This window comes from Fulmarus glacialis, unplaced genomic scaffold (genome assembly GCF_000690835.1).
Source record: "Fulmarus glacialis isolate BGI_N327 unplaced genomic scaffold, ASM69083v1 scaffold16417, whole genome shotgun sequence".
Classification (NCBI taxonomy): domain Eukaryota; kingdom Metazoa; phylum Chordata; class Aves; order Procellariiformes; family Procellariidae; genus Fulmarus; species Fulmarus glacialis.
The window spans coordinates 15366-31341 of record NW_009225238.1 but is presented as its reverse complement, the minus strand read 5'-3'; the positions used below and the strand labels follow the sequence as shown (position 1 = coordinate 31341).

Genomic DNA, 15976 nt, shown 5'->3' with positions numbered 1-15976 from the left:
CGCTGCCCTGCGGGCGGAAGGGCTTCCAGCACCGGGCTCCGCCGCCCCTCGCTCTCCCACTCGGGCCCTTCGCGCAGGCTGAGCGCAATTGATCCGATACTGTGATCGCCCGAGTTGAACGAGGCGCTGGCTGGAAGCAAGCAGTGGTGAGAACATGGCGGTGGTTGCTTGAGGCTGTACCTGTCAGCCCTCGCCACTGCAGCACGCGGATTTGATTCTTGTTGTATTACAAAGCAGTGGTGATCAGTCTATGGAATGAGTGGGAATTGTGATTACAGCTGTTCAAGCAGTCCTGTAACCTTCAAGTAGCTCTTAACTGGCAAAATATTTTTATAAGCTATAGTGGTTATTCTATGTTGTGGTTCAATCTGCAACTCATAACTTTTGGAAGCAAGTTAATACTAGTGTAGCTATAACTTTCAAGAAACTCACCAAACTCATATATTTGAGAAATGGTTTTCAGATTTCCACATGATCAAATCTAGACACCTAAAAATCTTCTAGTAAAGATGGAGACCTCCGTGTAGCAAAAGTAAGTCTATTCACAACACTTCTATCGTAGTGGTTTTGATGGACTTCTTAGAGGTAATTCACAGGCATCGCTTCCTGTTAGCCCTGCAGTCTGCCTACCACAAGCTGAAACCACTGCCTTGAGGAACTGTTATTACAGAAATAACTTAAAATACACGGTTATATAATAATTAAGAAAAGATTGATAATTTTTCATGTAGTTAGATGTTTTTGGTTTTTTTTTTAATCAAATAGATTATAGGGGAAAAAATCTTTACGTGAGACAGTAAACGTTCAGAAGGAAAATACACGTTGAGACAATTCAGTAGTTATGGCAAAGGATAAGAAGAAAGATGGCAAGAAGGCAGAAAAAACTGTACGTCCTCCTATTCTTGCACAAGATACTACAGGTGAGGGTAGTTCAACAAAGCTGACAGATCTGCAGACCTTAGTGAATGGAGTGGAAGAAACACAGGCAAATCCAGTGATATCAGATAAAGAACCAGAGGAGGTAGAAGAACCTCCAGTCCAAGATGTTCCTCAATACTACGAGGAGCCTGTTCTTACTCAAGTTATCGTAAAAAGGTATGCTTGTTACAAGTACGTCAGTGAAGTCAAGAATTCTCATTTAAGTATCTCTGGTGTACCCAGTGTCATACAAACACAGATTTGACTCTTGATTTGAGGCAGTGAATCAGGTTATTCAGACCTAGTAGCTGTGACCCTGCGAGACTGATACACGTGGAATTCTGCTGCCTTCTTGCATCCTAGAATGTTGCTGGTGCTTTCTGCTTGCCAAAAGCCTCATTCTTTTGGCTTGTTCACTTACAGTGAAGTTTGGTCTAAGTAACAGACAGTTGGTGAAGAAAATGTAGTCTGTCATTTAATGTTCAGCAGTTGCTGCCTTTTAATGTTTAGGGCAGCTCATATCCCTTAAAAATATCCTAACCTGAGGAAACACGTGAATGGCAGTATTAACCAAATCCTTTGGTAGTTCAAGGGGACTATATGTAATGTTTCACATACTGACCAGGTTGCCTGGTTGTAAGCTAGTAAATGCTACCAGTGTGCTTTGTTTTCTTAATTGAAATAAATATGGGTTTGAGACAACACAACAATTACGTGAAATATTACAAGGAAGATGCAAAAAATTGGAAATTTTGTTGTAGCTCATTTTTCTACACAAGATGCAACAACTGGCCTGTGTGTAGACCATGGTAAATCAAAGGTCATTTATTATATGTCTGTTGTGACTTAGGTCTACTGGCAGTGACTTGAAATCTTAATCTTTAGTTTGTTTTCCTTGTAGCTATGAAGGTGAAAAAGTCCATGGATTGTATGAGGGTGAAGGATTTGCTTATTTTGAGGGGGGAAATACATATAAGGTGAGTGTATAAATAAAAAAAAAAAGTAGTGGATCAAGTTCTTTCTCTAGAACAGGCAGGCTATTTCTTTTAATGTAGGTGGAGGTTGAGCACTTAGAATGTGTAAGCATTGAAAGCTCTGTTGATTCCTGACATTAAAACTTCATTTGAAACTAGTAGTTGAGGGGAATTAATATGTCATTGTTTTGAAATCTTACAGTCACTTCAACTGTAGGCTTCAACTGTAAGAATAAATTTGCAAATGATGCTGTTCTCTTTATTTTGAAGGGCATGTTTTCTGAAGGGCTTATGCATGGGCAAGGGACTTACACATGGGCTGATGGAGTAAAGTACGAGGTAAAGTGCAATTTAACTTATAACTGAACACAATTACAGCCAATTAGATGTGCAAATTCAAGGAATCTAGATAAGTTGCAGTCATCGGTGTAGTATGGGTGGCAACTGCAGAACTATGGCAGTGATTTCAATCACAAGCCTGATTTCTCCTAGATGGTTGGGGAACACTGAGTTTTAATTTTTTAAATGTTGTAATTTAATCTTTTAGGGAACATTTGTTAAAAATGTGCAGATGCTTAATGGCCGTTATACATGGAATGATGGCAGCCTTTATGAAGGATCAATCAAGAATGGAGTTAGGCATGGATTTGGAGTTTTCAGAAGTGGTACTCGTCCTGTTTCTTACATTGGCTATTGGTGTAAAGGCAAAAGACATGGAAAGGTAAGTAAGAACAAATGAGAGCATAGTCTTGGGTGACTGTCTTCTAGAACAGCAAGCATTCTTGTGGAAAGGTTTTGCAAAAATGTGTTGTGCGGTTGCATGGTCTTATGCTATGTAGAGATCTGTTTTTTCTAAGGATCTTCTCTGAAGTTGTGAATGCTAATTAAAACAATTGGGATGGGATCTTGTTCGTAGTGGAAGACATGAATGGTATCCTAAAAGAGTAATTGGCCTATTATGTGGTTTGTCCTTTATGCTGCTCCAAGTAAGATGATGACAAAGTCAAAACTGATGATTGCATCAGTAGCCATGTAACAATGACAGAACAATTAGCTTCCCAGTAATGACAAAGTGATCCCCCCTCCCAAATGTGTTAAGCAGACCAAGTATGCTAATTACAATTAAGACTGCCTTTTCTAGTGTAAGTAACATCTAGTTCCAATTTTTAAAGGCAAGTAGAGCTTTTATGTGTCTCTGTTGTGTGCATCCAGATTGAGACACTCTTCTGGGCCTGACATTTTGAAGACCGATGCTCGGCATGTGAGGAAAATCCATTCTAATCACATGTTTTTTTGTTCTGTGTCACTAATGAGACACTAAAATCACAGAGGCTGCTGTGGATGGTCACCAGTGCAATGGTCTGTCCAGTTTGTTCTGAGAAGAAGCTATCAGATAGAGAAAGACAGAACAATTAATGCTGTAGACCTACTGTTGGAAGTTGAATTCTGAACGAGTCAGAAAACGGATCTACCTCAGAGTGACTACTGTGATTAAGTTGCCGAAGTTAGTTCTCTGAAAGTATTTCCAAGTGGTTTGAAAAACATGGTAGACTTTGATCTAATGTAGTATGATTTTTTTTTTTTGAACACTTGGTCTTTTTTAAGGTGTTAATTAGTATTCATCGAAAGAGGTTGCTTTTTTACTTAATTTTATCACTTCAGTTGCTTACAGTACAGTGTCTCAAAGTGACTAGAAGTAAGAGCGTAATTAGATGTGTCTTATATAATTTGTATGCAATGTTTTATTAATGTAGATGAATATTTAGTTGTTTAAATTGACTATACTGTTTGTTTCAGGGTACCATATATTATGATCAAGAACATACCTCTTGGTATTCAGGCGACTGGGTAAATAACGTCAAAGAAGGATGGGGAATCAGATGGTAAACGTAACACTTGTTCTTATCTTCGTATTTTTTTATTTTACATGTATTGTCATACTCTTTCTCCTATTGTTTAAAATGGATACAAATGCTATCATTTCATAGTAGTGTGTACTTTCTGCAGTGGAATAAATAATTGTACAAAGTGCTTTATAATAATAAAATAGACCTTCTCTATTGCTTATATTTTTCTGTTGGTATATTTCTGCTGATCATTCCCACAAAAGAATGTCTAAAGGCAAAATCCAAAATCAGCTTTGGTAAACCACAAATCAACATTTAAAACCAAATAAACTCAATTGACTTGAACAGATGGAGCTGCTTTCATAAATAAATGAATTATTTGTGGAATTATATACAAAAGAATATTTTGATTAGCTATGGCGAAGACTCTTTGGAAAAAAAGAACTGATTAATATTTTTACAGTGATTTGTAAGTTAAAAATAGGAGGTAAACAGTGGGTACAATAAAACCTCTATATCCATGTCACAGTGAGCCAACCTTCAAATTACTGCTTATATTTAGCATTAATAAATGCTAAGTTTATTAGCAATGAAGTTTTGCATAAACCTTGCTTTCGTAAGATCCGCTCAGAATTTACTGTGAATGAGTCATTAACTTTTATTGTTTTCTTGCAGCTATAAGTCTGGAAATATCTATGAAGGTCAGTGGGAGAAAAATGTACGTCACGGAAAAGGAAGAATGAGATGGTTAACAGCTAATCAAGAGTATATGGGACAGTGGGTGTATGGCATACAGGTATTAATTTCTTCCCCAGCAACCTCTTTAGTTCAGCATCTGTCCATTACTCTGATAAAACTAGGTAGGGAGTTTTGTACAGTATCAAAGGAGCTTTGTATGATTTTTGCCAGCTGAGATAGTAGAAATATGCTGTTTATTGTAAGTTGATTCTCATGTTAGCAATATTCAAATTTTTAAAAGGCTTTTGACTTAGTCTTACAAAATTGTAATTTAATTCTCTAATGGCAAATATAAACATTTTTCATGAAAAAAAAAAGTTTAAAAAGTTAAATGTTTGTGACTATAATTAGCTTGAGATATGACTTCAGCCGTGAGTATATGTGGCAATTTGCTTCTGTGTCATCTGTAAAATGTTAGACAACACTGGTCCCTCTTGTAAAAGTTTTATGATGGAAGGAGAAGATTTCTCGCATTTTCTGTTCCTTCCATTTATTATTTTATTGGAAAAAGAATGTGAGCTACTTCCTCTGTCTTCTCACTCTGCATAAAATTGTCAAGGGGTCCAGCTTCTGGAACATCGTGGCTCTCTGTCTGGCGTGGTGTTCCTCACCTGGCTGTTCAGCATTACAGTCAAAAGAATTCAGGCAGGAAGGATGTCGTTAGGAGTCCTGTTGGTAGAGCTTGCTCAAGTATGTGTTGATTTGGTGTATCCTCTGAGTGCTTCTCCCTTGCACCTTTGTAGAGTATAGTTGGTTTGAAGTATGAGTATGGATGGTTTGAAGTACTGCAGCTATCAAGTGGGTGCTTTTATTTAAGAGATTTGCCAACAGTGACTCTTAAAGATGCCTAGGTGGTTCTCTTTTTTAAAAGTCTGTACCTGTAGCAATTGTAGCTTTTCTGGAGACTTTTTTTTTAAAACACTTTTTTTTTAGCATGGATATGGCACCCACATATGGTTTTTGAAGAGAATGCCTGTGTCTCAGTATCCTTTAAGGAATGAATACATAGGTGATTTTGTAAATGGGGAACGACATGGACATGGGAAGTTCATATATGCCGGTGGAGCAGTGTACGATGGTGAATGGGTTTGTAATAAGAAGCATGGCAAGGTGAGTATTGACAAGTAGTAAGACAAAACTACAGACAACACCAGAGGAGACTGTTCTGCTCTGTATAGTGGAGCTCTAGACTTTTGTGTGGAAAACTACATTCAATTTGTGTTGTGGATGGAATCCCAGCATAAAAGGCAGAGTCCACTGAAAGCAGCAGGAGTCCTTCCAAGGACCTTGCTGGGCCACGGATTGGACTCTGTGGTTAGATGTGTGTTGTGTGTGTAAAGAAATACGTTTTACTGTGGAGATTTTTGGTGCAATAGGTGCATCTTGATTTTTGCAGTGGTTGGTCAGTACTTTTACACTATGAGCTAATGGATTTCAAGCTATCCTTGCACAGAGGTGTTCTCGCATTAACAGACTGTGTTAAAAAAAACTGCGAGCAGGGTGCCACATATACAAACTAAAGATTGCAAACAAGTCTTCCTATATGGGGGGGGTGGTGGTGTTTTTTTTCCTCAAAATACTTTTCAGAATCAAACAGATCTATAGGCAATTCTTCATCCTGGCAGTGTACTTTAATTACAGATAATACTTTTATAAAGTACTTTTTAAAAGAGGGTAGGAAAAATTATTTCGCTTTATTTTATCTCATATATTGTGTTTTAGCCAAGATTCTTAAAAGGAAATTTGATTGAGAGCATTAGTGTTATTTTTTCTGATCTTTGATTTATATTTATATTGAAATTAATCAAACTAATCTGTCTATAGGGCAAGTTTGTCTTCAAGAATGGTCATATTTATGAAGGAGAGTTCATAGATGATCGTATAGTAGAATATCCTGCTTTTCAAGTGGATGCAATGAATGCAAAAGAGCTGAATGCCATTTGCACAGGAAGTCATTTTGGCCCTGGTAAGCAGCTTAAGAAAACAAATTCTCCTTGGTTCAGATTTTGTTATTCCTTTTTACTATAATGTGAAGCTGTTTGTACTTACTCAAAAGCCAGACATATTTCTTCAAAGAACTTTGATGAAGGTGGGAGTTATCTTAATTATTAACGACTTTTGCTCCCATGCTTCTTGTTTCCTGTGTGCATGACACTTTGAGTTGAATGACACATCCACAATACATCTTGTAATGCTTTTGGAACACTGTTGTCTAAAAGTTTTATAGCTTATGTAATACCTGCATTTCCTTCTGGCTAGGGGTTGGATTTGAAAAAATTACTCTTCAGTTGTTATGCTTTTGATTATGAAATCTCTACTCCTCACTACAAAGGAGTCTATTATCTCAGTTTGAAGTCAGTAAGATAAGAAGGAATAACATGTTTTATTTTCCCTCTCTGTGTGTGTGTGTATATATATACATATATTAAACTTCATTTTAGTTCGTTCTAATTTATTTTATTTGCATGGTAGAAAACATCACCATCATTAATGGCTCAGAAAATACTTCTATTCTGGGATCGAATATTGAGTTGGATATATCTTCACTGCTTGACTTGTTGCCAAGGGAAGAGAGACATGAAGAAGTGAAACAAGTAAGAGTCTACTGTTTGATATTTTCAGTTTTCCCCCGCAGTGTGTTTCATATTATTTTATTTCTGGTTTATTTGTATTAAAGTAACTCTTTCCATTAAAGAATTATTCGAAAATCTGAAGGCCACGGAAACAGAAAAGCAAAAAGAATGAATAGAGAGTACTGCTTCTTCCTGAGCTTCCACTAGAAGACAACAAAAAATATGTTAACATATCTGGAAGGGCATTCAGCAACTACCTTTAGCTACTGTGAGGTTTGTCTGCTGACAGAGACTGATTTATTTTTATCAGTCACTGAAAAATTTGTATTGTAACTATGTTTGAGTAATGTTCTCATGAACACTTAGCCAAGGATATGCTCTTCGAAGTTACAAGGTCAAAAGCATTATATGCCCAGTTACAGGATCAATACAAGCTAATCCCTACTTGCTGTGAGACGATGCTGAAAACATATCCTGCTTTATTTAGGTAGAATTTGCTGTGTTGAGGCATATTACAGAACTGAGAAGAGTTTACACCTTCTACAGCAGCTTAGGCTGTGATCATTCTCTTGACAACACCTTCCTCATGACTAAGCTCCAATTTTGGAGATTTCTGAAGGACTGCCAGTTTCATCACTCCAACATAACTCTTGCTGAAATGGATCGGATATTGAGTGGTTTGTATTTCTGTTGATCGGGGTCTAGAATCTAGGAATTTTAATAGTAAGCTGTGGAGAGTTGGAGTGGCTTAACTCTGGTAGTTAAGTGGCCCTGAGTGAGTACCTCTGTGCCTGTGAGTTCTCAGTGGATGCATTAACACTTCTCCAGGCATTTCAGGTGAGAAAAGGCTTAAGTGAGAAAATGCAAAATTAAAATACCACTTAAAAATTGTTCTGAAGAGCCATCTGTTCAAAAATTGTATTCACCCCTGGTCTTGCCATTACTATTACATGTAGTTTTAAGAGGTCTGAAAAAGAGAGCTAGAAGACACAAATCTTTTTCTTTTTTTTTCCAGTGCTCTTAATTTTGGTTTGCATGTACTATGTTTTTTTTTTTCTTCCATAGAGCCAGTTAATCAATCAGTTCCATTTAGACCTGCAGTGGGATGCCCTGCAGAGTCCCTAGTATGTGAAGGGTTTAACTCCAAGTTTGCTTCCCCTTTCATTCCTGTATGCTAAGTGGATGCATTTCTAGAAGGAGGAAAATTGGTAAGATTCAGCTACAGGTGGACAGTTCCCCCTTGACCTACTTGTTTGGAAGCGATGCTGTGTCTGGTCTGATTCTTCCAGGAGTGTTGTTACACTGTGATAGATAGAGATGGAGAGGATAAGAAAGGCTGGCAAGTCAATATGCCTATAAGCATTTTAAAGTACATGATAGCAATACAGATTTATTTTGTCAAATTCTTTAGGTCATAAAACACCACTTGAGGAGATACATTGTCCACATGAGACTTTACTGTTCAGAACGTTTTTGTCTTACCTTATTCGTCTAGCATTTCATATCTATCATGAAGAGCACAAGTAAGTTTCATCTTTTAGTGAAATTTATTTCACTGTAATCAGTTTGAGTCTTCCCAGACAAGAGTATTTTTGTTTCAATTGTAGAGATAAAGGTCCTTATCTGCATAAGTGTTTCTTAGAAATGATGTCCAAGAATGTTACTCCCACTGCCTGTCGTATCCAAGGTAAGTAGTGGTATTTCTTCTGTGTTGTGCAGAATTCATCAATTAGTACCACATACATCACAGTTTTATTGTAACTGTTATTTTTTCCCAATTAATTTTTAAAGGTATCTTATTTTCTGAAGAACGATGTACAGTTTTTGCCATGAGCTACATCGACAAATGCTGGGAAATATACAGAGCTTTTCGTAGACCGAGTACCAGACCTCCATTTGAACCCACAATGAAAATGAGGCACTTCCTTTGGATGTTGAATGTAATCAACTTTTTTTTATTTTGTGTGATTAGATGGGCTTTATTTGTTCAGTTTATATGAGCATTTTAAAATACTCCCTGTTGCTTCTGCATAGTTGAAAAGGTAGGGGCAATGTTATTTGTACAAACTGTCAACAAACATTAAAGGGACAGTTGTTCTATAGAACTTATATAGTACTTTTGCAGGATTGAGTTCTGATTTTGTACTTGATAATTTCAAATAATCAAATCTTAGACAGATGTGTTTTAAGGGAATATAAATATTTTTGCTGGCTTTTTCCCCCCGCCCCCATCCTGTAAAATGGATATACGAAAATGTCTTACTGGTAGAACTCAAAGGCTGGCGTCTTTTGAAATAACACAATAAACCATTTTAATTATGTATTAATTTAATATACTGCAAGATGAACATGAGATTCTTTACTAAAATCCAGTAGTTCAGGGACAGATCAAGATTACGCTGAAGCTAGGGAACAATTCCCATTGATATGCTTGGGTTTTGGGTCACTGTTTAAATCCAAGCCTTTTTTCATGAAAAAAATTAATAAAAATATCAGGTGGCAAAATTGTAATTTTTAATATTTTTATTTATGAGCTTTCACAAGTTCTTTCTTAACACTGTTTTTGCAGTTTAGGAAAAATTCCCATTGACTTCAATGGGGCCAGAATTTCACTCTGTCGTTAATTACATATGTGGAAGTATCATTTGAAACCACTAGAAATTTTGACACAGGCTTTAAAGGGAGTTAGATTAGGTACACGTGGGAATGCCTTAACTGCTGTTAACATGTAACATTTACTCTTACCCAGGATTTTAAACTTCTCAGCAAACAATTAACTGCTTCAAGACTTGTGGAAATACTTGTCAAAGATGGGCCCTCTCTACATGATAGCAGTAGTACCAACCTGGAGCAGGAGGTGTGTATGGAAAAAACCATACGATAGTTGATTGCTACAGGAACAATTAAAATTACTTTTAAAAAATGCTGCAAATACTGTCCTATTTGCTAGAACAGGAGCAAAATGAATTAATTTATTTAAAAAAAAAAAAAGAGTACAAACTTGAGCCTCTATTTTTGTCTTCCTTTGTTCTGCCTGTATCTTCTAGATTAGCTCATGTACTTCTATGTTTTGTTTATTATCTTACCCTTTTTAGTACAGTCTCAGCATACATGACCATGCAGATAACTCATTAAGAGTGCCGTAACCCAGAGGGTGAAATACCATTTCTAGGAGACTGCTGCTAGTAATAGTTCTGTCTGTGGGGCAGTTGCCTGACAATATGTGTATGCAGTGATTACGTAGGGATGAATCTCAGCACTTCAGCTGCCAAGGTATGCACTGGAAATGTTAAGATGGGTCAATAATTAAGATGTGAACCACTGATTGTGAAAGTCTGGTGATCCAGGAAACCTGAGTAGTGACGTGTGAAGTGCTGCCACCTCAGTGAGGTCGAGTAGTGACTGTAGAAGACTCTTGTGCTACCTGACAGCTGGCCTGCTATAGAGGGCCTTCACCCTTAAAGAATTAGCTCTTACTCAGCGATGGTCTATTGTGAATGACAGAATTGAATTTATTGTTTTAAACACTATCTGATAAACTGAAAACACAGTGTAAGTCTTACTAAAGGATTCATTATACACCCATTTTTGGGATTTCTGGAAGCATCGTATGCAATTAAACAATTTAGGTAATAGCAATAATTGTGTGTTATTTGTTAGAGAAATTTCTCGTAACTCCAGATACAGCAAAAATGTATGCAGTATTTTATTTCAATATGACTTGCATAATGCATAACACAGTATATCACCTCCTGAATTTTTTGAGCTTTGTCTGTTTTCAATTTTTTTTCAGAAGAAGGGATGTTTGAGTAGATAAATGAGGCCATTGAGGCTTCACAAACAATCACTTTTGAGTTCTTTGCTTGCTCAGGTACATATGCCCATTAATGAAGCGATTTTGAAAAAATGAATGAATTAATCACTGTGTTTGTTTTACTCTAGTTGGTTTTTCTTGAATTTGTTGAAGCTCTTCTTGATTGTGCGTTGGTGTATGTTACCAGTGATATGATTAAGGAGCAAGTGGATCGTGATAATCAGAAAAGAAGTAGCTTTAGAATCGAGGGTCTCTCTGAGGGAACCACAAATGTGTCTCTGTACCCAGAATATTCTCTGTCTCAGGTAAAGTTGATGCAGACCTGTTAAATATTATTATGTGTCCACTTAGAGGGCGAAGTCAGGCCCTGTGAATGTTCTATGTTTCCTGAACATAGAAACCAATTTCCTCTCTTTGCATAAACAGTCATTTGATTGGGTCCTTCTGCTTTTCCTGTTTGTTGCTACCTTAGATTGTAACATCAGTATACACAGTTTTAACACACTTGCACATTTTCCTAGATAACTATAAATACATATAAAGTACTTGCAAGTCTTCTGGTGTTAAAAGGGGAATTGGCAGATTGGTTAACTGATGGAAGATATACCTCTCCTGCTTTAAATTGAATGTCTAAAATTGCCCTGTAAAAATGACATTGCAGTTGTTGTATGTAGCAAGACTTGCTGCTTCCCAGCAGTTAAGCTATGCTCTGTTTTTGCTAAACTTTTGAATAAGGATTTTGGAGGTTGTAAGATGCTGCCTGTGACACTGGTGCAATTTAGATGCATAGGGTAGTTGAAGGCATGACTTAGAATTGTTATTATTCAGAATTATGCACAAGATGAAAGTATTTTTGTTAATTCAAAGAGCATTCAGAAACACCTAATTTCACAGTCTCTGTAAGCCAGTAGGGGCACTGAACGCCACCACTTCCCGTCCTCTGGCCAATTGTTCCCATCCTATGGAACCCATTCCCTTGCATCACTACAAGCATTAATGCAGTTGCACAGTGAAATGGTCTGGTTGTAATAGTCAGATTTTCCAAGACTAAAAGAAAATCTTAATTTAAATGATATTGAATGTAAAATTCTTCTTGTGTTTACTTTTTATTAGTGCACTTACAGCAGAAGTATAATTGATACACACATCAGTGATGACGTTTCTGAGGCAGCTGAGCTTTACACTTGTTCATGGTTGTCTTCAAGCAAAAGTGTCATATCACAGGACGAAATGAAGAAACATGAGGTATGTAAAAAGCCCACACTGAAAGATGGAGCAGAGAGTTTGCAATTCATGGGTGACGGAGTAGGCAGGGTAGTTTTAAGTTTTGAAAGGGACTAGAATTTCATCTAATATTAAATACAATGTGCTCCCATGCCTGGATCCATGTATGAGCCTAGAAGTGGTGCATTTCCATTGCTAACAAAGCATTTGCTCCCACACATACCCTCAGCTATTGTTATTTAGAATATTGGGTGGTATCGTCTACGTTGACTAAAACAGTGGTGAATAAAGCTACAGTTTTATTTTTATTTGCAAGGTGGGGAGTGAGAGTCTGAGAAGTGGGCAGAGAGATTTAGAAGCACTGGGGAAGGTAACTGTAATATAATTCCTAAAACACTTTTCAGAATTCTTCCAGCAAACTTTTCACCTTCACTGCCTTTACAATTTTGTACCCAGTGTATGACTATGTGAGATTCTTGATATTCCAAGAACAAAAATGGATTGTCTTACCCCTGTGATTTCAGGATAAGATAATAAGGGTTACTGTTTGTACTGGAATTGTGGAAATCAGACAGAGAATTTGGAAACTTCATGACTTTCAGAAAATATACCAACACTTACAAAACAGAATTGTGTTTGACGTGAGTTTTTGTGAGGCTTATACTGTCACTCATCTGCAAAGAGTGGCATCATCAGGCTGCAGAATATGCTTGGGATGACAGTTGGAAAGATTTCAAAGCATCCTTCTCAGATACAGTATTGAATGTTGTTCTCTCCTTTTCACTCAGTATAATTCCTGTAGTATATTCCTGTAGTCAGGAATAGAAATTCATTATTGTTTCCTCAGAAGCAGATGAATAGTAGTATGTAGAGCAACATGTAAGAACAGAGGGACATGTAAGAACAGGAGCTTTCATTCTATCTTTGCCTAGCTCTGAAATAGGATATCTCTGGCTGGTATCAAAGGTAAAAGTGTTATGACCGATTTGGCAATACTTGAAAGTGTGAAACACTACTGCAATTTAAATGTTTTGAAATAGGCATAATTGCAGAATGCATTCGGTTGGCAGAATGCTTTGGAGATAGGAGTTTGCAGTAGTCAAATGGACATGCGATTTCACTTTTTAATTTGAACACAAGTCCAGGCATTTAGTAACTGAATTTGAAACTTCTTGTCAGCCACTGAAACCTTGTGAAGACAGAGGGCAACCTCTTCAAGAATTTCTACTGGGTGAGTACTGTGGTTACCATAAGCATCTATAAGCAGCAGTGCTAGAGGAGATTCACTCTTTCTTCAACTTTAAAGATTAAAACAGTAGCTGATCATTGAAACAGCTGGATGTATTGTAATTACAGAGGGTAGCTGCATTCAGTTTGGCAATTATGACAAGGTTTACGTTTAGCTTTCCACACCTGCTATACACAGATAGCTGGGCAAGTTTGAGTCTCTGAACTTTTTGTGCTTTTTAATCAGAAGCTATCACATTTTCCTTAAAAATAACTCAAAGGCTTTTTAAAACTAAATTCTTCCTGTTCTGTCCCACTCATTTGGGCATGGAAACAGGAGATTGAACTCTGCACAGTGCCTTCGTTATAAACAAATTTTTCATCAGTACAGAAGTATTTCAACCACAGGTCTAGCTGTAAGGTCAGATGACAATTTATATTTGTGCTGAAGATCGAACCTAATATTTAATGCACAGAATTACAGACTGAGTAATTCTAACTTTCTTTCTCTGCAATATCAGATACTGTCCTCTCATTTCACACAACTCATGGAGATATCAAAGATGTTCCATCGTTGTTCATCTGGGATGCAGAAGAAGAACAAGATTTCTGTCCAGCAAAGGAACTGACAGGTAAAGCAGTCTTACTGTTTTAAGACTAACACAAAAAAATCCCTCATAGCTCTTGAACTGCGAAATTTTAGTTGTATATGTAGATTTTGGCTTGTCACAAGAGGGCAGTAAATGAACATTAATTCTGGAGGAAGATTTTTAAAGAAAATTTTTAAAAGAAATTTTTTAAAGAAAATGAAACTTAATAATTAAATGAGATGTTTAAGTACTGACTTAAATAGTTTCCCCAATTTTAAAATGCCACATTTTATTTGTAGTGCATCTAGAAGCTGTAATTTTTATTTACTCTATAAGAAGCTCAATCTGCAAGCCTACCCTTTTTTTTTTTTTTTAATGTCTTGGCCAAATAAAAGATATTACTGCTATGTCTTGCTTTTTTTACTTAGTATAAGAATTATTATTAATGGTATGCCACCATTATCTGGGATAAGATGTCTTAGGTTATGATAAGCCAGCATTCATGCAGAAGAGAAATCAGTAAGAGCATTTTCATATGTTGAGGCTAGTAACCTTTTTATACCGTCTCCCTTCTGGCTGATTAACAGATCTTACCTGTGTTGTTTTTTGTGCTTGTTAAATGTTTTCTACAGATAAAGATCCCATATCCAAAAACATAGGTAGACAAGGATCTTTGTGTAATCATCAGTTCTTTCACTGAAATCTGATGACTGAAAAGTTACAGATATGAAAAAACATTGTTTCTTAAAGAACCAGCACATGGGCCCTAGCCTATTTTTTGTCATGACACTTGGATGCTTGCATGCAGTTCTGTTCTTTCGGGTAGTCACGTTCGGTCCTCTATTCCCGCACGCACAGGAGTCATGGATACTGAACTGTCATCAGATTACTGCAGAAGACATTTATCATAGGATTAAAGAGGAAAGTTCATGTTTTTCTGATGCCATTCCCAGGGACAAGTCACTCTGAAGACCCACAAAAGGGCCATCCCCTTTCACATGCATCAGTTAAAAGTTTCTCACAGTTGTCATCTTCTGTACTGTGCAGAAGCCAGACTTTCCCATTGCAGAGTATTGTAGTCCAAAACACATTTGAAATAGAAGTGCTCTGCTAAAGAAACGTGTTTAATTTACATGTTGCAGATGAACCAAAAGAAGCCAAAACTGAACAAGATGAGGAATTTAGTCTGTGGATGTGTCAGGTGCAAATCTTTTTTACAACTAAGTTCTTTCCTGCCTACCAGCATGAAAAAGTGCTGAGAGAAAAAATAAAAGAAAATCAAATACGGGATGCAGAATTAGCTGAGCTGAGAAAGATCCAGGATGAGGAGCTGGCAAAGTGAGTTGTTGTATCTTATCTTTAAGTACTGTTATTGCTTATCTTCTACTAACAAAATTATTGAAAATGAGAATAATAAAGTAGTATAGCATACTGTAACTGGGAAAACAAACTCATCCAGGTATAATAAGCAACATACAGAATGTAACTCATGACTTTTATTACTGTTGGGAGTAACAAATACAGGCTGCTTTCAGGTTACAGAACTCTCAACTCTCTGCTACTTCCTGGCACTTGAGCCCTGCTCTGTGTAGAGGCAGTTTTTTCATACTGTAAGTCAGACTTGAAGTGGTAACTAGACAGATTTTCTGCTTCTCTACAATATAAGTTTATACTGCTCATGCTGTGAATATAGCTGTAGCTGTTTAGCCAGTATAAATGCCCCCTCTTGCAGTACGCTAAATTTAAACTTTGTTCACTCAGACTTATTGCTGGAAGAGAAGCAGAAGAGGCAAAAAAACCATTTGACTCCAGGAGTGCAGATTTCAAGGAGTTAGAGGAGCCTATGACACAGTTAGTACCCCCTCCGAAGGAAGAGGCACCCATAGTGGCACCCCCAGTTGTTACCAAGGTGCCTGCTGGCAAAAAGAGAAGGAAGAAATAAATCTTCTGTTGAGAACTACTGAAGCTTCAAGTAAGTAAATACTCGTTGAATAAGAAGAAAAAACCCAACAACAAAAGATCCACATGTGCAGTAAGGTCTAAAATACAAGTAGACAAAACTGTATGCACA

The 15976-nt window shown here is 36.9% G+C and overlaps 1 protein-coding gene across 1 annotated transcript; it reads left to right on the top strand.

Annotated features, from left to right (window-relative positions):
- The first annotated feature begins 841 nt into the window (after positions 1 to 841).
- Positions 842 to 15847, top strand: LOC104072358 (radial spoke head 10 homolog B-like). The gene is made up of 19 exons (XM_009582426.1): positions 842 to 1095; positions 1820 to 1895; positions 2163 to 2231; positions 2440 to 2613; positions 3690 to 3775; positions 4415 to 4535; positions 5411 to 5587; positions 6302 to 6443; positions 6950 to 7071; positions 7538 to 7727; positions 8462 to 8573; positions 8658 to 8737; positions 8842 to 8990; positions 9800 to 9907; positions 10993 to 11169; positions 13268 to 13319; positions 13837 to 13947; positions 15048 to 15243; positions 15667 to 15847. Exons 1-19 carry the CDS (start codon positions 842 to 844, stop codon positions 15845 to 15847), a joined length of 2577 nt encoding a protein of 858 aa, XP_009580721.1.
- The last annotated feature ends 129 nt before the right edge of the window (positions 15848 to 15976 follow it).

Bases quoted from the DNA above. Each gene is read 5' to 3' on its own strand.
- LOC104072358 (XM_009582426.1), top strand. From the start codon at position 842: ATGGCAAAGGATAAGAAGAAAGATGGCAAGAAGGCAGAAAAAACTGTA. The intron at 8,991-9,799 runs GTAATCAACTTT...ACTCTTACCCAG, and splicing joins ACTTCCTTTGGATGTTGAAT to GATTTTAAACTTCTCAGCAA. The intron at 15,244-15,666 runs GTGAGTTGTTGT...TTGTTCACTCAG, and splicing joins CAGGATGAGGAGCTGGCAAA to ACTTATTGCTGGAAGAGAAG.